Genomic DNA, 22,882 nt, shown 5'->3' on the forward strand with positions numbered 1-22,882 from the left:
AAAAAAACTGAAAACCCTGTTGCTTTGCGTTGGTCTATCAAATAAAATCCCAATAAAATACATTAAAGTTTGTCACTGTGACGCTGCAAAATGTGAACAGGTTCAAGGATTGTGAATACTGTTGCAACTGTAAAGCCAGAATTTGCCCTCAGTTTAATGTAAAGCCAGTGACTTTGCCGCAGACATCCCTGCTGCATTTGTCTTCAGAGTGGACTTTAGCCCATCTTAGTTGCCAGATGTCACTTTATTTTAGAGCTTAAGGCAGACTCTTCTGGTCCACCTCCTTTCACTTTATCCCAACACTACTTTCCTTCTTTTGTAATCAGTGCATTGAAAAAATCCATACTGCCATAACACGAGCTTTCAAGTTGAGCGTGATGGTAGCAGAGAGGACACTGCATATGGAGACGCATAGTTGTAATGACAGAACAATTATAGACTCATGTCACTTGCTCTGAGAGATCAGGGGCTGAGGTCTAGTCAAGCAGCGTCAAATAATAAAAGTTGGCACATATATGCTCCTTGTTTGCTTCTTACGATAACCAGAAACCTGTTTCAGAATGATTTGTTGTAGCGCAACAAGACGACAGAACAAGTCTATTTCGGTGGTTAAAAGAGTAAAGTCATTTCAGTTCTCAGGGATGGGTGTGTTTGGGTGTTGTCAGAAGCTCTGACATACACCTGAGAAAAACTAAACCACTGGAGGTCAGCAAAAACAAGATTTTCACAGTGAGATAACTTACTCCTATCCTTCTACCCGTCAGTTTTCAAAACTTCTTTCAGTCAGGCACAAAAAGACTGAAAGATCTTTGCTTGATGCCATACAGTTTCCCCCTGCACAATAACTTACAGTATCTGAAATGTCTGACGGTATACCTGTAATGTCAGTTCCTCTGTCCTCATCAGAGTCCTCGTCTTTAACGCCAGTTTTGGGCTCCTCTGTCATTTCTGGGACGAAAAAGTCCATCTGACGAGACAATGGAACCATGTAATTGATGACATCTGAGTGGCAGATCTCAATAAATGGGATGGCAAATAGTTTCCTCTCCTGAACAAAGGGAAAGGGAAAAAACAGACAGAAAACAAGAGATGAGATGAACGATACTGCCTCAGTTTCGTCACACAGATTCACTGATTTAATGTTATTTCTTTTAAGACCATGAGGACATCCCTGCTTATTGTCTGAGATTTGCAAGGTTTTGTGCAACAAATGTAGACATGTCTGTCTAGCTAACAAAGGAACTGTCATCAGTATGAATTCTGAAGTGTTGAAGTGTAGGAATGATTGACAGTGCACAGATCATTAGCTCAAAGAAATGCCTCAAGTTTGCAAACTCGGGCAGGAATACAATCATTGAGAAAAAGAGGGCATCCTTTCTTTGAATTCAAAGGTTTTATGAATCAGGGCATAACAGATATCCTTGTCCCTTACCAGATCTAACTAAGCCAAATTAAAAAAACCTGTATGGGAAATATAACCCTATCCTTACTGGGGAAGCTGGCAAAAATGAAACACACACTGCTAGTCAGATGCAAGTAATTCAGTGACCACCAGAAAGTGCAAGAAGATGTAAAAAATTAGAAATAATTACAGTTTGCTGACACTTAGGGATGTAAAAAAAGTCAAAGCGGAAGCCACCGGCCAAGGTGTGAAAGAGGTAAATAGTTGCTGCCTATCAGTGGGGGAAGCTTATAAGAATATTTCCACATAATTTTCAGCATCCTGCAGTGAGAAAATGTATTCACAATGGCACAAAAAGTATTCAACTTAATTATTTAAAATTTCCAGGAGTAGGAAATCTAGTAAGTTCAACCAGAGGTCAGACCATGCAATGCTCAGAAAAAAACAGCTACATCTTGGACAGTTTATTACAAGCACTGAGCAATTATGGATTAGTTATGAAGTTGTTGTCATACATACACCTAAAATGCTTTTTACATGGGCCCAGATGTAAAGAAAATACATTTATTTTATCCTCTCTCTAAGGTATGTGAATTGTTTATGTCTTAGCCACCTTGGCCCCACAATCTGGATGTCTATTGATGAAAAATTACAGTCTACCGGAATAAAATCTCGTTTCATTCTTTTTCAATATCCAACGATCAACTGTTTATTTTGGGCTGAAAGTTTGAAGCTCTATACACTCTTGTAAAGCTGTAGGGTTTCTATACAGAATTAAGGGGAAAATAAGCCCCATATAATTATTTTGTGCCTTTATATTGTTGAAAAAGTATAATAGAGTGAGCTATCTGTGAGCCATAAATGGACAGCTGCAAAAAAGCAGGATAATCTGAGCTATGATTGGTAACAGAATGACAGATTCCTCTTTTAACTGGAGACAAAAGCAGACTAAATGACAAAAAAGGCTTAACAATGGATTCAATGTTCATTCATTGTCTGACAGAGGTAGATGTTTACACCTGGTTATAGTCTGCATATTCTTCTAGAAGGAGAAAGGATGTCAAATGTTTTATGATGTAGTTTTTCCTGCCTCTGAATTGATATTTCTCTCTGTAATATACTACTCAGCTGCTCCACTTCTATTTAAATCCATGTGCCAATCTAGAAAAGGACGACTGTTGAAGCTGCCATCATTAAAGTGGAACTTTTTTAATTCTATAAACTATATTTATTCCAGGAAAACCACCACTTTATGAGTGGTCTTCCTGCAGTAGACAGCAGTCGTTATGGTGATCTCAAAATATCAATAAGTTATACAGAACCAAGGCTTGAGAGGCAAAGCAAAGTAAAGTATAAGGCTAATTTTTACCTCACTGGTTCATTTACCTATTTTCATTAAGTTTTTTTTATATTATTATTCGTACTCTTCTGCTTATACTGTACCGGGTCGTGGGGGCAGCAGACTAAGTAGAAACACCCAGACTTCCCTCTCCCCAGACACCTTCTCCAGCTCCTCCAGGGGAAGCCCAAGGAGTTCCCAGGCCAGCCGAGAGACATAGTCCCTCCAGCGTGTCCTGGGCAGTCCCTGAGCCTCCTGCCAGTGGGACGTGCCTGGAACACCTCCCAGGGAGGCTTCCAGGAGGCATCCGAAACTGATGCCCAAGCCACCTTAACTGACTCCTCTCGATGTGGAGGAGCAGCAGCTCTACTAGGAGCTCCTGCCATATGGCCAAGCTCCTCACCCTATCTCTAAAATATTGTTTAAACCATATATATATTGCTCATCTTTGCGTTTTTTATTTAATGTTTCATTGTGATGTTACATATGTATGCGATTACCATATTTACCTTATGAAAAATAGGCAATACCAGAGATTTTAACATGTCAGGTCATTTTTGTTAAGTAACTGTACATACTTAAGTTGTTGCTATGGCTTGTGTGACAAATGTGTTTATTCTCAGGAGTTATGGAAAAAAAGGCTAAAAGCAGCCACGTAGCTCAATTTCCTGTGGGTCAAGGTGGCCTGGTGGATTGATTGCTTTTAATCTACTTTTTGTACAACGTTTTGTAGAGCATGATATGAATCACCTGGCTGCTGCTGTAGGAACCTGAAGCTATGAGTCTGCCAATGCAAATCAGTACCAATCTCCTTGAACTTGGTTAGGTAATGAGCAGAAACCTGAGACAAAAGCATTCCGGTACACACACACACACACACACACACACAAGAAAATAGGATATGAGCAAGATTAGTGTTTGCCTTACTGAAAAGATTTACTTTATTAAAACTGTATCTTGTTCATATAATCACAATCTATACCACTATACGGTTTCATCTGCTTACAAATGACATGTGTCTATATTTATAAATCCCTGTAGCAGGACAACCTGTAGATTTTCCATTTAGTGATTTTACTAATTATCACTAATAATTAATAACTTGTGGGACAGGAGCTCAACTCCTTTCATCTTTAAACAAAAATGATAAGTTTTACAAATGTTTGTGACAGCATCAGATTATGTGTGTGCAGTCCTTTCAGTTTGTGCCTCAAGACAATACGAACTGAAAAGACTGCAGGTACTAAAGTGAATGACGGAAGAAGCAGAAGCTAATCCCTCCCAAAAAAAAAAATCAACACGAGGCAGCCTCTTACAACAAAAATAACTAATGCTGCAGAGAAAGTGAGTAACTCAAGAACAAAAAAGAAGCAAAAGCAAAGCTGACTGCATGTTGTATAGACCCTGTAATATATGGACAATGTTGAATACACTGGATAGTTATTCCTGTCTGTACATCCAAATCTGAATCATTGTTGTCTGGCCCCCATCCTCAATACTTCGGGACTTTCAAGAGCAGCAAAGCAGGAAAACCATTACCAACCAACACTGTAGAAATATTGATTGCGAAGCAGTAATATTCATGTTTAGTTGTTTTAAGTTGCTTACGGCTACACAACAGATGTTTGTGTAAGTGTGCGGCTAATTAACCATACATGAGCTTAAAAGTAACTAAACTAAAAAGCATTTAATAAAACTAACAGAGAGAAAACTGAGGCCTTATCTTGAATCAAACACATGCAGGTTTTGACAAATAATAACAAGCTTTCATTTCAATTTTGGTCCTTAGAGCCGAAGTTCAGAAATCGTTGTTGGGAATTGCATCCAGTACTCTCTGAACGGAAATAGATATCACAGTGCTGCCTGCGATTAGACCCACGCGAGTTACATGTCAATTAAGCTTATACAGCCCGGTATTACCTGGGTGTTGGGTGGCTTGTGCAAAACCTGACTTAATATGATACAGACCATGTGATATATGGAGATAGCAGAATGTAACAATGTCAGGCTCCCATGTAATGTCTATCACAACCAACCTGTAACATTACGAATGTCATGAACTTCTTTTATTGTTACTTAAATCATTTCATTTTGTGATGCAATGGCCAGGAAAAAGAACGTCTTGCATAATAAGTCTAATAAATTAAGTAAAATCCTATCTGAAAACCTCACAATGCACTAAGTTACGCCAGGTGATAGAACATGTCCTACATTTCCACCTTTCCAATTAGACAACAATACCACTTGTTTTACTTCAGAAAGGCTTGATAGCATAAAAAAACAATTAAAACCAACTATGATGCTGTGTACTTAAACATATTGTAAAACCAACATAAATACCCACACCAGTGATGAACATAACCTTAAGATCTGAAAATCAAGCACATTTCTTAACTTATTTAAGGTGCATTTAACCTAAGCATTTGGCAATGGTTGAAAAGGGACGAGCTAATATTCAGACTGGAAGTCGTTGGTTGTCAAATGTGTAGTTGAAGAACACGTCCATTAACACAAACGTCTGTGGGATCAATAACATTTCTGGCTCACAGTCAGCCAGTTTTTTATAGCTTCACCTTCTGGTCCAAAAAGTGTCTGCTGAAGCTAACACTTTATGACAATGCTTCTCCCTATTTATTTTTCGTCCAGGCAAGCAGCTCTACAAATGTCTCTTTCATGGTTAGAACTTGATCCTAATAAGAATTTAAAAGACACTGGATCTGGTTATACTTAAATGCCTAAACATGTTGTGATTGAGTTCCAACAATACGAGTATCGGCTTTAAAAACTGGGAGAACACAATGGCTGAAATGAAATCTGAAGACCTCAAAATAAGGCACAAATCAATAACGTATACCAGGCTGACTATTTCAATACTATTTTATATATTTTAATATCATAGAATAATGTAAAAAGTACAAAGATGACCTCTTCAATTTTTATCTCACCGTACCACCAGATTCCAAACTGAGGTGTTCATTAAATTATGTCCTTCCCTGTAGGTATTCTGCTTACCAAATCTGTATTATTGAAAATTTCCTCAATGCTACCCTCTTTTGATATCTCAAATATTGCCCTTTGATGTATTTCAAAGCTTTTAGTGATGCCATATGAGAAAAATTGGTCATTTCTTATCAGTCCCTCTGTTGTCAAGATGAAGAACTGCTCCAAACTAGAGGGTAATTTATACATTCATGGCAGCCGCCTTTCTGGTCTTTCTAAACACCAGACAAACCTTTCACTCATGTTAACAAAACTGCTCTGAATCTTCTTTAAATAATACTTAGACTTGTGTTTTCTCTATACAAACTAGCCTCAAAAATTACACAAAGAATGGAAATCAGTTAATCAGTTACTTTGTTTTGATCTAAATTGTTTTATGCAGAAATGATCAACATAATGTAATCTAACAATAATGTTTCTGAAAATCAGTTTATTTACTTTCTATCTAGAGCACCACAACAGCAGGTTTTAGACACTAGTGTTGTTTTCCAGTATGTTTGTAACTACTATAGCTAGACCTTTCAGCAAAATCAAGCAACTTAACCTTAGATATAGTTTGTCCCCAACATGTAACCATTTAATCAAGATCACTCAAGATATTCGGCAGCAATAAAACACACAGAATCCTTTCTTGAAAAGGACCAGAAATTGGCTGGAATGGCAAATTTTAAGTAGTATATCTTAAGCAATCACATGAAAGGCAGATGGAGAAATCTAAACAGGAATCTCAACAGATTTGTACCAATTAAAGCTCCAAAGACAAATATTGTTTTCATTACACAACAGTATCAATTTAGAAACAATTCAGATTAACCCACATTTTAAGAATCCCCCTCCCAGGTCTCGTAAGCTTTGTCTTTGCCAGGATATTGAGATGGATTGCCCGAAATAAATCTCAACACCATAATTCGTAAATCTAAATCATAAAGAGGCACATAAAATAAAAATAAAAGACATGCAAAATGTACCTGATGGAGATGAAATATCTGATTAAAGCTCGATCAGTCCTCAATGTTTCCCCGATAAGTGATTATTAATATATTTTTCCTGATTAGAATAACCATTAAAGATTCTAAAAACATGTATGTAAACTAATTCTAAACAACATTAGAAATCTTGTTATTTTCTGTCATTTATGGTTGCTGCACTCTCACCTGTCAGCTGATAAGATAAACTATTTCTAAGAAAATGAAGTGTGGATTATAAAAGGTTTGATCGTTTTGAAGAAATTAATTTGAGGAAATGACTAAACTCTACTAGGTTTAAGGACTTAATTATCAGGCAAACACAATTTTCCATTTCCTTCCTCTGCCTTTTTCTGGTCTTTGTCTCAACTTGTGGCATCTCAAAACGTGCCATCTTTCCCCGATAGCTCATCATGAAGTCAACACACATCAGCTAAACCTCTCTTTATGCGTGTTTGTGCTGCTGGGACTGAAATGTGCTGTCCTGCAGGACAAGAGAGGCAGATGAGACTTGATGGTCTAAAAACAGGCCAGTGGCTCTTTGCCTGCTGCCTCAAAGCAGACTCAACAGTTATGATCATCATAGTCATCCCTGCTTTCTCAAGAATTCAATGTCATCGTTGGCAAAGACACCACAATGTAAAAACTGGCAGGATCAGCCTAACTAGCACAACTTTTTCTGTCATCATGTTTCACTAGGATTTAAAAAAAAACATCTAAACAGAAAAGGTTGCTTATCATTAACCTTTGTGTACAAGAGGATTCTAGGAATAAGACTACCTAACATAAATGAATTACTATGGATTTTCAAGACTCCAATGAACCTCAGAAACAAGTCTTTAATTACTGCAGTTGTGGGTAATTTGAACACCAGCTGGTCAAGTCTGTCACTCTTATATAATATTTTCCCTGAATACTAGAATTTGCAAATTAGGAGCTGCTTGACTGAAAAGAAGATAAAGAAGAATTTATCTAATGTTGAAATGGTAAAAGTTTTACAAACACTCAAGGAATCAGCCCTATGCATAATAGACTGCAGGCCTTGGCTCTTTCACAGTGCTATGGTGTAAAGGTACGTTACTTATAAATAATTAGTCCTTTACCAACAGTAAACCGTTGTCCACACAGGATCAGTTTCAAGATGCAGGAAAGATTTCTAGCAGATAGGCAAACACTTTATTGTCAGTTTTTACACTGTGTAAGTTTTCCATGACAAAGTTACACAAATGTAACTTACTGTATTTTGAAACTTGATTTCACACATTTTATTACACAAAGTACCATATTGCAACACTGTTTGCCTACTATTTGACAGAAAGGTGGTACCTTTTAAAAACCTACAATCTGACTTGCTATGAATTTATTAAGAATTAGGCTGTTTTGGCTTTGGATAGACAACTGTAAGGGGTCAAATACTTTTTCACCTAACTTAGTGTATTATTCCTAAATATTCTCAGTGTTTTCTGAAAGTGCCCTGATGGCCATCTACTGCAGGCAAAATAACTATTTACAAGCACTATATATAAACCAACTTCGAAGAGAAATCCTATCCTTTAAATGGGGGGTTTTCACATGACATCGTGGTCACATGATCGCCATCTTGGGTGGCAGCTGCAGACTGTTTTCTTTGTTTTAGCGTGATCAGTAAAGCAAAACTCCGGACCATTCTACCACAACTATGGTGAAAACTTGCTAAATTGTGGGTTGTGCTGCGCGTGGTGGTCAAGACCAACGTTCAGTTGATCGTCCGTCAGCTGTGATAGAAAATCAGTATGAGAAAACAAAAACACTGAGTACACAACGTCGACTACTGTGGCTTAATTGGATATCTAGGGTGGATTTGGACAGCTTGAATCTCACTCACGCAGTGCACATTTTGTGACAGGTAAATAAATGATGTTTTTCTACATTTATTGTAATAATATTCTGGAAAGTAGTCTGCCAAGACAGTGAGCTGATCAGCAATCAGCACTGCCACCCAGCACTCAGCATTGTGACTTACTTCAGTAAGCTGCGCTCTCGCACCTTGATTTTTGAAACAAGGGGTTTTAAAACAATATATATCTAAAATCACGAATGTTTATATAGTTGCAGTGAAAGCGCAAATAAAATAAATAAAATATTTATTCACGTCGGATTATATTCAGGTGTGTCGGGCTTTTATGGCCGCCGGCCCAGGTCTGGTCGGGCTGGAATTTATGAGCTCGATCTATACTCAACCCCCAGCTACAGTAATACCAGTCCAAACACATTTTCTTCTCATGCATAAAATGATAAAATCGGGGGACATTTCCGGAAACAGCTTAACCCGAGGACAGTTAGTCTAAAACGGGAACTGAAATCGGACATTAGGGATGCTTGTTAAGAGTAGTTAAAACAGACCAGTAATATTTGAAATGTGTTTTACACAATTAAATGAACAATATACATATATATATAATGCAAGCATTATTTTAAGCAACATTTCCTCAATAATAATCATAAAGAAAGAAACATATAATGAGCCCTAACGGACTGTCACAAATTTTAAAGTGTTTTAAAACTTTTAAAACCTTCATTGTGTGATATGTGCGGCCAATCGTACGAATTTGCGCTAAACAAACCAACAGGCAGTACATATGGATCCACCTTGTTGATGACCACAATTTTCTTGACATACATGGCCTTATCAGGTGGTCGTAACGACTCTAGATACTTATCCATGGTCGAGAAAACATGCAATGTTGCAATGTTGTTAAGAGCTGTGAAGCGACACAGAGCCACCCAAGATGGGGGACTGAAAGTTAGGCGGGGACTTCAGTGACGTCAATGAAAAGGGTCCATTGGCACATAACATCAGTAAGGCTTTCAGGACCTCCATGACCATTCGAATGTTAATGGACTTTTACCTCAAAAACCTAATTTCAGGCTGAGGGTAAAGATGCTACTACACTCTTAAAGGGTTTTCATTGCCGCTTACAATGCCACTATCACCGGTATCATGGACATTAAGAAGTTTCTATATAGTCTGATAATTTTTCTTACATACACTACCAAAAGTTTTAGACACACTTTCTCACTTAACGGGTCTCTTTATTTTCATGGCTTTTTACATTGTAGAGTCTCATCAAAGGCAACAAAACTGTAAATTAACACAAAAACACAAAAAGTGTGAAAAAACTACACATTTTTATATTTTAGATTCTCCAAAATAGCCACTCTTTGCCTCGATGACTGCTTTGCCCTCTTGGCATTCTCTCCCTGAGGTGGTCACCTAAAATGGTTTTTCAGAGAGTCTTGAAAGAACTTCCCAGAGGTTCTCTGAGAGACAGCCAAAGGTTAACATTTCATTCAGTACAGCAAAGGGCAGCTACTTTAAGTAATCTAAAATATAAAACATATTTAAAGTTCTTTTACAATTTTTCATTAGCTACATAATTTCATGCATTCAGTTTAAGTTTTGATGCCTTCAGTGAAAATTTACGTACAATGTAAATATTCATAAACATAAAGAAAACCATTAAATGAGAAAGGGCGTCTAAAGGTTTTGACAGGTAATGTTTATTCGAGTTTTCTGCACCTCAGCCATCAGCTTTTAGCGTTGCTGTGGAAAAGCAAACACAACAAACAGTGCCACTCTGCATAGTAATTGTAACCGAGCAAAACACAGCAATGCTTCATGTCAGAACAAATTAGGCACACATCATACAAAATCAGTTTTTTCACTGTCGGCTGATCACATCAATGAACTAAAGATTGAAGTTGTTTTTCATTCATTGGATTGTGGCCACCCTATGAACAATTTGAAGGTGTGTGTGCACTTCAACACAACATGGAGTCCTGTTTTATTCAGCTCACTGCTTACAGATCTCTATGTGCCATACATAGTAGCATTTCATTTATTAATAAGACTGTGGGTTGTTCATCTCAGCTGGTGGGATGGCATGTACATAGAAGTAATTAAAGTGAATAAAGCTTGGTGTGGGTGAGATGAGTTTATAACTTTGGCATGAGACCAGCATAGCCAGTGCTGCCAAATCCTCTGATGATCAATCTGGACCAGTGAGTGAGAGAAGAACTTCATGGATCAGGTACCACTGCTGCTACTAGTCTTCTTTACACTGCCTGCGCCATATGCGCCAATCATGATAATGAACCACCAAGATCTCACCAAGGAAGTTTTGTGCATTCTCAAAACCATCAGAGAACTTGCATGCTCTAACAATATTTTTTGATGTATCCCAGAAAACCTCTTCGAGACCCTACAAGGACCATCCAGATTTTGCCTGATTTATATTGTTGTGGTGCAGTCATTTATGTGTGAACGAGGCCTAATTATAGTTAGTTAACAGTTTTTTTGAGTAAACCAAACTTAGCCCACAGCTGCAAAATGGCTTCAATTTTGTGCGTCAACAGTCTAGAACGTGGATTTCCTAAGCTCTGGGCTTAGACAGTTACATGAGAAGGCCTATAAAGATTATAAAACTCTTGTTTATTGCCTCAAATACAATTAAGTTAGTCATGGGCAATTGCTTTATGAGCAGCAATACAAATGTGACACATTTATTGATTTAGTTGCAGAATTACTGCTTGTATGTTCCAGGGACAGTAAGAGGTCAAGCACAGAGTAATGCCCCACAGGGTTTGTGAGATTCATTGAATTCACGATCAGGGGCACTTCCAACACAACTGACGCTTGAAGGTGTCTCTCCTGGTTTGTTAAATGATGGCCTCACGTCTGGCAGTACTGAAACTGCACTGTTTATCCAGAAAGCTTGAATTCAAATGGTAGCAATTTCAAAAGAAACAGTTTTATTTTGCATTCCTAAACAAAATGAGTGATTACATGTATCTGAAAAAAAGTTACATTTATTTTTACAAACTGACAGGGATAATTGGTACATTGACTCTGCATAGCCTGAGTTTCTAAAAGTAAAACTCTTCAACTGTCTTAGTTGAAAAGTGAGGAGTAAAAGCAGTTTTGAGAGCCATCTTTGTGTTGTTGTGAAAGGGTTTATATCAGATTAGGAGGTTAATATAAAGCAAGACATAGAGGCCCTTGTGAGGCGTTGCTGTGTCTGACCACCAAGACAGCTGCTTTGTGAATACACAGTACCGCTCCTCTAACTGAAAATACCTATAAGAGAAAAATAAATGTCAATAAGAATATATGGGAGCTTCAGTCACAGCCTTCTTTAAATAACTCTGACCAACAAATATGGCACAGGAGTAACTGGGCCATAAGTGTAGCAGATGACCTCTGTATTGACAAAAACGTGTTAGCTTTTCATTCAACAATTGGTCCCTAGGGGGACTGAGCATTCGGGTGCCGTCTTGAGGTGGCGGTGGGTCGGGCATGGCGGTGTCGGTCGTGTGGTGGGGCTGCTGTGGCTGCCAGTACACACACTAACACACAAATAATCCAAATGTATGAAGGTCATACAAAAAAAGCAAAGTAGCCCACTTTGATGCTGGATCCAGTCTTGGTATAAAATAGCCAGTCATCCAATTAGAATTCTGTGATGAAATATACTATTTGTAGTGCAAATCTGTCCTGGTACATGTAGGCAACCAGTTTCTCAGTGCGGTATGCGTGAAATGCTGCGACACGACACATACAAAATTAAATAAATAGCACAATATCCGGTGCCAACATTCTAAGATGGTTAAATAATATTGTCAAAAGGAAGATTTTTTTTTTTTGAATAACAGAAACACTTCTTTCATAGTTCAACAATACATTTACCAGAAAATATTTAGTAGATGCCCTAATTTTAAATAAAGTAACTGAAAATTGTATCACAGACAGACACCAAATTGCTTAAAACATCTTTTTATAAGGTTGAAAAAAAGAAAGTCGGTTTGAAGGAATTATTTACACCTTAAACACTTCATCCCTGAATATCACGATTATCACAAATAACCTAATCTAAGAAGTTGAGTGAATATTTCTGTTTTCACTTTACTAGATTGCAGTTTAAAGAAACTCCTGATCCTAGGATGGAAAAAGCTGTATTCCTGTGAGGACTGTGAATCAGTGACAGCACACCGCCCCCTCAGGGGAGAGACGTGAGATAAGGCTGTGGAGCAGCAGCGTATAATGAAAGGAAGACAGAATGTTCATTCATCTCTGCATTCACGGTGACGGCCTACAACTATAATGGGCCCAAGCTGTAAGAAGACCCTGACCTCTACCTTTGGGTGGTAAAGTGTATTCCAGGCATGCTCTGCTCTCCATTAATCAAAAGATATCTGAACATGTTAGCTTCATTTTTGAAAGAGCCGCCATGTCACACTAGTAGTCCGTCCGTCCGTCCGTCCGTCCGTCCGTCCGTCCGTCCGTCTGTCTGTCTAATATTTTATAGATAATTTTTAACTTTATTTATACATAGACTGTATATTAAAAGAGAAAACCCAAACAATATCGACTAAGACTTATCTGTCATTTGGATAATTACAGAATTATTTTCAAAGAACTACATAGTGTAATTATGCAATGGCAGAGTGAAGATTATACACCTAGCACCTACTGACAACATGGTGGCTTTGCACTTTAAGGAATTGGAAAATCCGATACATTTTTGACATAAAAAAGATTGCATTCATCTTTAAAATAATTTGTAGAATAATATGAATAAGACCATAAAATAAATAACTGCGCCTTTCTAACTTTCCCTCCCATCATAATTGTTTCTTTGTTTTCTTTTTTTTTTTTTTACATGAAAAGCAGTAGTCACGGAGTAGTCAAGAGTGGCTTGAAAACAATGAAAACCTAACGAAACCTAACATAAAATATTTGTTTAATTTCATGTTCAAATTAAGCCTTTTTTTTGCAAACTTTAGAAACACAGAAGAGACAACCACAAGCGTCACTCAAATTCATAGACAGAATGAATCTAAAAATCAGAAATATGAATTTACAGCATACACACTGTGTCAACTGCATTATTTCTGAAGGTAAATACTGACATTTCCAAATATTTTGTCAAAATAGAGTAAGCTGACATTCAGCCCACTACTGTCGGTCACAATATGCAACACCTGCATTAACGTGCGGAGTCAGTGCATAGAGGTATGCAGTAGAAAACACATTTTTAGGTTGTTTAGAAGGTATAAGTGAAAATGCTATTTATATTAAGACCAAAAATGAGCATAGAGTAGCAGAAAGCAACATGACCCGTTATTCCCTGGTCTTCTACATCATATGAAGAGTATGATACACTGCCTTGAGAATTTATACTCCTTGAACTTTTTCACATTTTGTCACCTTACCATAAACCTCATGATATTTAGCTTTTTGTAATAGACCAACACAACATAATAGTGAACTTGAATTAAAAACCTGTCTGGTTTTCAATATTCTTTACAAAAATAGATCTCGTTTTCAATGTGGAGGATGAAGCACTTTGAGCATTCCTATGTGCAAATGGTTCTGGGTAGGTTGATGTTTTTACTTTTTACAGTGTATGTGGGTATGTATGTGTTTTAAACCACTGCAAAAAAAATCTACCTGCGGGTATAAATAAAGTAATCTTGAACCTTGAACTTTGATAGCTGGACTCTTTTTATGTTGAGAAAAAAGTCAGAAATACTATTGTTGTGTGTGTGAACTTAACCAGCAAGAAATTGTAATGTGTTCTCCTCTCATTCATTAATGTGCTGCAGCTACATCCCTATCTCTTTCAGACAGATGCCCAATAAACTCAGTTTTCTTTAGGATCAACATCATAATAAAAATAATAAATCCCAATGATGCTTCACCAAAAAGGTAATCTACAAAGAAGCATGTTCAAATACATGCCCAGTTGCAAATTTCCGGAATTTTTTTTGTACAATGTCCGAGTTTCAATCAGTGGAAGGATTCTGTCCATTCTGCAATCAGACTACAATCAGGATCCTTGAAGTCCTGCACTCTGCAAAAGAATGGCTATAGCGACAGGGCGGCTCACAAGCTAAAACGTCTATCATGTAAATGGAGCAACCAGCAGAGTAGCTTAAACAATGCCAAAGTATGCCACGGTCAGCAGTATTTACCTTGCTTGCAGCAGGGCCGGTTTTTCATTTAGGCCAGATGGGCAACATTAGTAGAGGGGGGGGCGGGGGACACCAGCAACACATAAAAGCATATAACATTTCTGTCAGCTGAACCCATTTCATCCATATACAGTCAATGGAGAGTAGGCACCCTCTACTTGCAGCTGAGAATAGTAAGGCTATTTAATTGGTTTGTCCAGGACTGTGCTTGAATTTTTTCAGTCTCAAAAGAAGAAGGTGTTCACCCAGGGCACCATTCATGCCAGAACTACCACTGGCTTGTAGTCTGTGAAACAATTAGGCAAAGGGAGGGCAGCAATTTCACACGAATATGAGCTGGATCCCATAGCTTTCTCCTTGTGTGTTCAACTGGACATAAAGATTTTAAAAAATCAGTAAATGAAAGGTGCTGTCACTTACAGGCCATGTCAATGTCTGACTAAGGGTCATCACAACAGAATACGTGCTCATACACATACAAACAAATATATGAAATCTACCTTGCTCTAACACACACATGCACATAAATATCTATTTATATTTAAAGGCGGGTGACTTTTCGCACCAATCCAGAGCTCACAACAAAGAAAAATGAACAGAAAAGCTGTCTGACTTCATGGTGAGAATTGGCGACAGTCTCCTGAGCTTTTGTCTTTCCTCTGCTCTCCTTATTCCCACTGCACAATTACAGTCACACAGCCCACCCTTTCCACACCCACCATAACCACATCTCCCTTTTCCCTGTGGAAGAAGACAAAAACTCTACTTCACACCTCTGCAGAGGTGTCCAATTCCGTCTGTCCCTTATGATCACACATCTTCTTCCTTTCCCCAAAAAGAAATTTTTATTTTTCACTAGCGGCAATAATGTTATTTTTGGCATCCGTCTCAACAAGCCCAGGCCTCCTCCATCACCTTCTTTCTTTTATGCCCAAGTGAAAAAGCCTATAGTCTGTTTGCTGGAGGCAGCGGCCTGAGGTCTGTGGTCTGAAAATGGCATCAGAATGAAAACTGGATGAGGAGAATACTGAGATTGGTTGAATGCAACTTCTCTGTGCACCTGTGCAATCAATAAGAACAAACACTTGATGAGCTACACGTGTAGAGACTCTGCCAGCGTATGTGGTGGTCTCCAGAGGTCTGATCTGGCAAGCTGGCAAGAGGTTAGAAGCAATAAGAGTGGTTAAATCCCAAATGTGTATGAAAACATTTCCCTCGCATTTCCTTTTTTCCTTGTCTAAGCTGGGTTGTTTTCAACATACAAAATAATAAAAAATAATCCTTGTGCTTTAATAGTAGCAGCTAACTAACTACTAATGTTAAAACTGTTTGAGGTGGTAAGTTTTTTAAATTGTATGACTATCTGGTGTAGCCTTTATATACATGGATGAGATATGAAAACGTCAATTTTCACGCACAAATGTAAAAGACAGAATTTTAGTGTAATGGACACAAAGCTTCTGAGGTCTGAAAACAGAGCCCAAGGCAAATTAGGCTTATGTGACAGCATTCCGACTGACATAAACACTCTACCACAGAAATATGGCTATGTATTTCAATAACCGACACTATATCAAGACTGGGCCGTTCAGTATGTAGCTACAAGGGAAATTTGGTTCATACATAAGATCCTAGTGAAGCACAACCATAAAGGATAATTGAGTGCAGTTGATTTGGGTTGCCCACAATTTAAACACAACCAGCATTCAGTTTGTAGTTTTTTCCACAAATTTTACCAGGTTTACCAGAGCTTGTAAAAACACTTATCTTTTTTGAACCTCTATTTCTTTTCTTTCAGAGAGAGCAACTCTTAATAAATATTTATTGGCTTCTCATAAAATGAAATTATTTCTAAATGCAACACAGTGCATAACAAACAGACAGACAGTTTCTGGGCCCTAACAGGCCCCTGCATGCTTCATCCAATGCTGCACTGACATTGCTGGACTCTGAGCCATTAGGAAAGCAAACTAATTATCAAAGGATCTGCAGGAGAAGTTAATTGAACTTAACAAGAAAGGAAAAGGCTATAATAAGATGTCCAAGGAATTGAAAAGGCCAATCAACAGTGTTCAAATGCTAATTATGAAATGGAGAATGAGGGATTCTATTTAAAACCAAGCCACTGTCAGTTATCAAAGATGCAGAGTTCATGCAAAACATGCCATAAAAATTAAACAAATTCTTTAAATATTACACATGACTTTTAAAAGTCTTCCTATTTTTACCAGATCCAAAAATGTAAAAAATAACCATAATAAAAAACAACACATAAATGACAAAAAAAATAACAATCCTTCTAAATCAACTATCTATTTAGGGAATTAAGCCAGAGAACAAACAAACGTGTGAAAAACCCAGTCTGCTCAGTGATTCATTAGTTTAGCACATCTACATGGTTATGCAAACATTGTGAATAAGTACAGTGAACAAAGCCCTATTGTGCCCACATACAGTCGGGATATAATCCTACGTATGAACTGTAAAGGAGATGCTCTGAATTTATCTAACAAGGAAGCATAAATAAAGTTTTACATGTTAAAATCTGGAAGTGATAATAGGTTTCTCCTAAGCTTTTTCACTGACTGTGACCTCTATGAATCTGGTAAAAAGAAATGCAGTAACATTCCCAAATTACCAAGAAAGTGATTTTCCTTACAGTTTTTAAAACATAAATGCTACTAGGTGGACTAAGTAACGTAAATGCATCAGTTTAAAAAGACACAAGAGCAAACTGCAGGAGTAGCCTTAATGGATAGACACATATGTCATCACAAAATTACAGCTTTAAGGCTGCACAAACCATCTCATTACAAGGTAAAGTTTGCTGATAACTGTTTTTGCACAGCTCTCTTAAGGTCACCCCATGACATTTTAGTTGGGTTAAGGCCATTGCAACACATTGGTTCTTTACTAATTCAGGCATCCTGGTGCAGATTGGTTGCTGAGTCTGGGATCATTTCAGCCAGGGTTCAACTGGCAGGCAGAGGGGCTCAGATGTAAGGCAAAAGTATGCTGGTATGCTGAGTGGCTACAGAACAAGCCCAGATCATCACTCCTCCGCCACCAAGCTTGACTGTTAGTGTGAGGTGTTTGTGCTGAAATGGCGCTGTGGATTATAGCCAAACAACTGGACTTTGGTTTCACATCATTGGCATGACATGATGGTGTGAGAAACACTACTATATCAATTATAAAGTAATCTCTTCAAGATGATTTGATTTATTGTTGTTCTACCCTCTCTTATCATAAATTCTGTATACTTTTTGACATCAGACATTGGTGATCAAATTGGGTATGCTGCTCAGACTGCTCAAATTTTGTGACTGTTGCAGAACTTCTGCACTTCCAAGTCACCAAATGAAAGTATGTTTCTTCTACAAACTACCTTCGAAATGGAGCTGTTTCGTGTAACATATATCCCTTTTATTTTATTTTTCACCTGTTGCCTGTAGTGAAAATAAGACAGGCAAAGGTTTATAACCATTCCAGGTTCCAGGGGAAGGTCAAAATACAGCTTAAGTAATACATTTCCTCTAAACATATCCATTAAAGAGGATACTGAATATGCCTTTGGGGCCAACAGTAAACAGAAGATCAAAAAGCAAACAGAGGCTTAACAGTACCTTTAAGATTACTCTTGACAACAACTTAAGAGAACGCATGGGACCATTAGGAAAACCACTGAAAAAGTTTGGTCTCAATTAGTCTGTGACATTAAAGCTTTAAAATTCAGTAAACCAGAACAGAAGAAAGCAACATATGGAAATGCACAAATATGAAAAGTTATATGAAAAGTTATTAATTTTATGCAGGATGATTCCCTCTTTAATTGAGATCTTGATCTGGTAGTTGAATATTAAAGATATCCCCCTTTCCATTCCAATGAGATACAATTAGGAGAAGGGCATCAGGAGAGCAGCTGTAGCAGGAAAATAAAAATGGACCCTCTCTTCTTATGTTCTTCCAATCTTAAATATATAATCACTTAATAGCTCTCTGCACACTGCTGCAATCACCTTGCATTTCAAAGAATAGGTAAAAAAAAAAGTATTTTTGTTAAGTTTCAGCAATACAATGACATTTTAACTTTAGAGCAATTCCCTATAATTGCTAAAATAGTCCTGTGGCAACCTTCTATAGACATAAAACAGTCAATCATTTTACACAGACACATCCTGTCCAGACATAATTAAAAGTTATAAAAGATTTCAGGAGGTAGAAAAAAGTACTGGCCAAAGAATGAAAAAAGTGTAATTAATGTACTGCTGAAGTGATAAATGTGGCTGTAATGACTTTTTTTTTGTGGTGTTTGGCAAAAGGCTGAAGAAACAGACAGGACACATTGTGACAAGAATAGGAGAGAAATAATGAGCGAGGAAAGTCATTCCTTTTGCATATCAATGCATAACAATACAAAAGAGCCAAAAAGGAAAATCAAATCTGCCAACCAGGATTTTCTTGATTTGTTCTTTCATAAAGTTCAGATCTAACTGGCATTGGACACTTACAAATACTGAGCTATAAATTAAATACATGTACAAAATTCTGGAACTCACTCAGGAGGTGACGGCATCGATCAAATTAAATTCAACTGACTGGGATACAACAAAATTGACTCATAAACCACCAGTTTTAATTTACCATTTAGCTGCAAAGGTGCTTATATTTTATATAGGATTTCTTTTTTATACTAGTTCAAAAATGCCTTTGTCAAATAATGCATATTTTCAACTACTCTATACATTTTATAGAGTATTATATAGAGTTTTTTCGCCAGGATTTTATGCGACGGACAAACACAAACTACAGGTTCTAAACTGGATTTAGGTCTGGACTTTGACAATGCTAATATATGCAAACTGTCTGTTTGCAGATGTGTCCTGCTTTTTTACATTTCAGATGATGTATTAAACAAAACTCCGCAAGATGTTCAAAGCTTGGGATATTGTTTTAAAACCCTAACCCTGCTTTAAAAATCTTTATAGCTTTATCATTGACCAGTCTGCTCTGCTCCATGGTCAACATTAGTGTCTGTTTACTAATGTTCTCTGATAAAGCTCTAACCTTCATCTGAGCAGCTGGATTTTCACTGAGATTATATTAGACACAGATGGACTATATTTGTTAATAGGGTGACTTTTGCATAGGATGGAGTTAACGGGAGTGCAAAGGCACACCACACTTTTTTAGATCTTTAAACTGAGATGAGAAACACAGATTACAATATTTTGGTGTTTGTCAGACACGTAAAATCCTAAAAAAGTACAAAGAACTTTGCAGTCTTACATGAAAAAAGAGAAAAGTTAAAATAGTTCAAAGACTCCTGAGTATTATGAGCAGCAATGCATGCTTTCAAATACTAAACTGGTCATGAAAAGGCTTAATGTAATTAATTGATTTGTGGTTCAATGCTTCCCCTCCAGTTTCCTTGTGAGACCCATGGATCATTGAAAATCCTCAAAGCAGAACAATAGATAAAGTAAACCCCACTTGTGTCTTGCAGAGTCCAAGCATTTCACAAGTCCTGCCAAGTCATAATAACTGTGAAATGGATCCACACAGTTTTGAACAATTATAGAAAAGAGCCTCACTTTGTTGCAGTATAGGATGTTAAGGTGGGCTAACATCTCACAACATCTGCACCTACATCAGCTCAAGTCAGCTATTTAGACAGCATTCAGGCTTTCATGTTTCAGAAAATTAAAATATTTCAGATGGATCTAGCAATGATATTATGGTTATAGAGCTTTTCTAGCAACCAGAATCATTGTTAATAAAAACTATTCCTAGGCTGAATCCGTTTCACATTCACAGTTCCCAATATCTAATAATTTCATTGACTAAAAATTGTCAGGATCTCGAGTTTGGTGTATGTGTGCTTTTTCTTTTGTTACTATGTTCACCTCTCAGATGGTGCTGGAGTTCTGAGGTGTGCTGGGTGACAGGTGCGACTGATCTGCTGATTGCTTGGAGGTGTACTTAAGCAGGAGGCTGCCAGCACTTCAGCGCCAGAGTGTTTGCCTTCAGTGGTACAAGCTCAAGCCACAACTAATCTTTGCTTTGTGCTATGCTCTAAGTAACCTTCGTTTATGCTCCTTTGCAGGTTGTTTTACCTGAGCCTTTGGATACTCTTGTTGATGCCTGACTTCGCTCTCAGCATTGTTTTGCTGTCTTTGGATTTTTGACTTCAGGAGAAAGGTCTCCTATTTTTGTGGATTAAGATCCAAGTTTCCTGTTTACTTCGTCTGGACAACAACCGGCTGACAGCTTCCTGTTTCACTGTCATGTGAACCAAGGCATAGCGTAACCTGTTCACCCTCCAACGCAAGTACCTCCTTCCTGAACTCCTTATCATCCCTCACAGATCTCTCAAGCCTTACCAGAGATACGTCTGTGCCGAACACTCAAATTCTGAATTCCTCAACCCCCCTGGTGGTTAGATTACTCCAACATAGTAAGCCTCATCTCATAACTCATTTATCACGTGTAGTGTTTTGATTTATTTCATGTTTACTATAGCATTTTGATTCACCTGCTTTTTCTCTTTCTTTGCATAGTTGCCGATTTACCAGTTCCTGCACATTTCCCATTTTATCTCGAGCATAATGACAAAAATATGCTAACCTGGTGAATTCATCACATACATCAATATTGAAATTGAACTTTTCTAAGTTTCTAAATGATCCAAGTAAGGACCAACTATATTAAGAAATATTTTGACACACACTGACATTTCAGACACTTCTTTTGAGCATAACATCTCAGGATCATAACAGTCAGAAGGGACTAAATGTGCCTCAGGTTTCTTGTTAGAGGTGGCAGTTTTAAAACCACTTCGACATTGAAGGAATTACCAGATTATTTCCATTTATGTATCACTGTATATCCTTAACAACACAAAACAAGGTGCACTAAACAGGCTGATATGTTATGCATTTAAACACAAAAAAACAAACAGTGGATTTTATCAGTTCTGATGTCTACAATGAACACACAAAACGACTTAAGTTTTGGCCTAAGTAACTAAAACGATAAATGGAAATACTTTACATTTTTTGTATTAGTCTCTGTTGTGCCCCCAGCCGTGGATTAAACATGGACTCTGAACTGTACACAAGCAAGATGCTGGTAGACATCTATGCATACATGCATTAACCCACTCTTGCTGCAAGTCAGGAAGGAGGAGTTACAGCTGGAATCCCGTGATGTCAAGCAGCTATTGACACAAAAACACTTTGCCGGCCGAACCACGTCTCTTCCACACGAGTCTCAACAGAGGGGCGGACAGGAAAGGCAAACGTGGGTCAATGTTTGACTTGCTGGCAAGCTGGACTAATTCTTCAAACCAGAGTTGAGCACGATCTGATGTTCGAGTACTCGCCGATTGAGAGCAACCAAAGTTAAGTATGATCTGCTGTCCCAATAATCCAGCCTTCAGGCAAAAGGGGGTAATTAAGACAGGTGTGCCTTGAACTTTCTATTCTGAGCATCTGCAGAAAGTCATCCGGGCCAGAGAGTTCCCAGCAAAGACTCTGTGTCTAATCATGTCAAATGAAGCAGCTTCCTTCACTCCTGTGGGTTGCAGGGGCTACCCATAGCTACTACTAAGAGTAGCGCCAGATTTCTTTGTTCATGCCCACCACATTGGCCGCACTGGTTCCGCCACATAACCAGCGCCCTTTGGACCACCTTTTTAGAACGGTTCACGTGAGAGAAGGTGTCTGGGCAGAGAAAATTATGAATATTTAAATAATCCAAATGTTAATTTCATGTTTTGAAAAACTTACTACAGCAGGTGGTGGCAAAAACAGACATGGACAGGCAGGACAGGCTTGGCAAAAACTTGACAGTCGAAACAACAACTGAGTGAAGTGATCCATAATGTTTCCGAGAGGAGTAAACATAACGGCAGAGTCATCGAGAGAGATAAATTGCCTAGCCTAAAGCATGACCAGGAAAATAATAAACAGGAGCATGATTCAAAACCTTAACTGTGAGAAACATATAAAGACAAACCCACAACCAAAAACCAAACAACCCCAAATCATAACACATCTATTGTGCTCATACCAGCAAAATATTGGGTATTTAATGAAATATGAAATAATATGAGCATCCTGATTGCACACCATTTACAGACTACCCCTTATTTGTTAAAAC

At 37.8% G+C, this 22,882-nt stretch overlaps 1 protein-coding gene across 1 annotated transcript in view; it reads right to left on the reverse strand.

The window, feature by feature from the left end:
* Positions 1–22,882, reverse strand: part of tex264a (testis expressed 264, ER-phagy receptor a) — a 103,912-nt gene that overhangs the window by 12,490 nt on the left and 68,540 nt on the right. The window contains exon 3 of the mRNA XM_047348901.1: positions 877–1,048. Coding sequence (XP_047204857.1) covers positions 877–1,048 — 172 coding nt within the window. The remainder of the gene's footprint in view (positions 1–876; positions 1,049–22,882) is intronic.

The sequence above is a fragment of the Girardinichthys multiradiatus genome, chromosome 20 (genome assembly GCF_021462225.1).
Source record: "Girardinichthys multiradiatus isolate DD_20200921_A chromosome 20, DD_fGirMul_XY1, whole genome shotgun sequence".
Taxonomy (NCBI): domain Eukaryota; kingdom Metazoa; phylum Chordata; class Actinopteri; order Cyprinodontiformes; family Goodeidae; genus Girardinichthys; species Girardinichthys multiradiatus.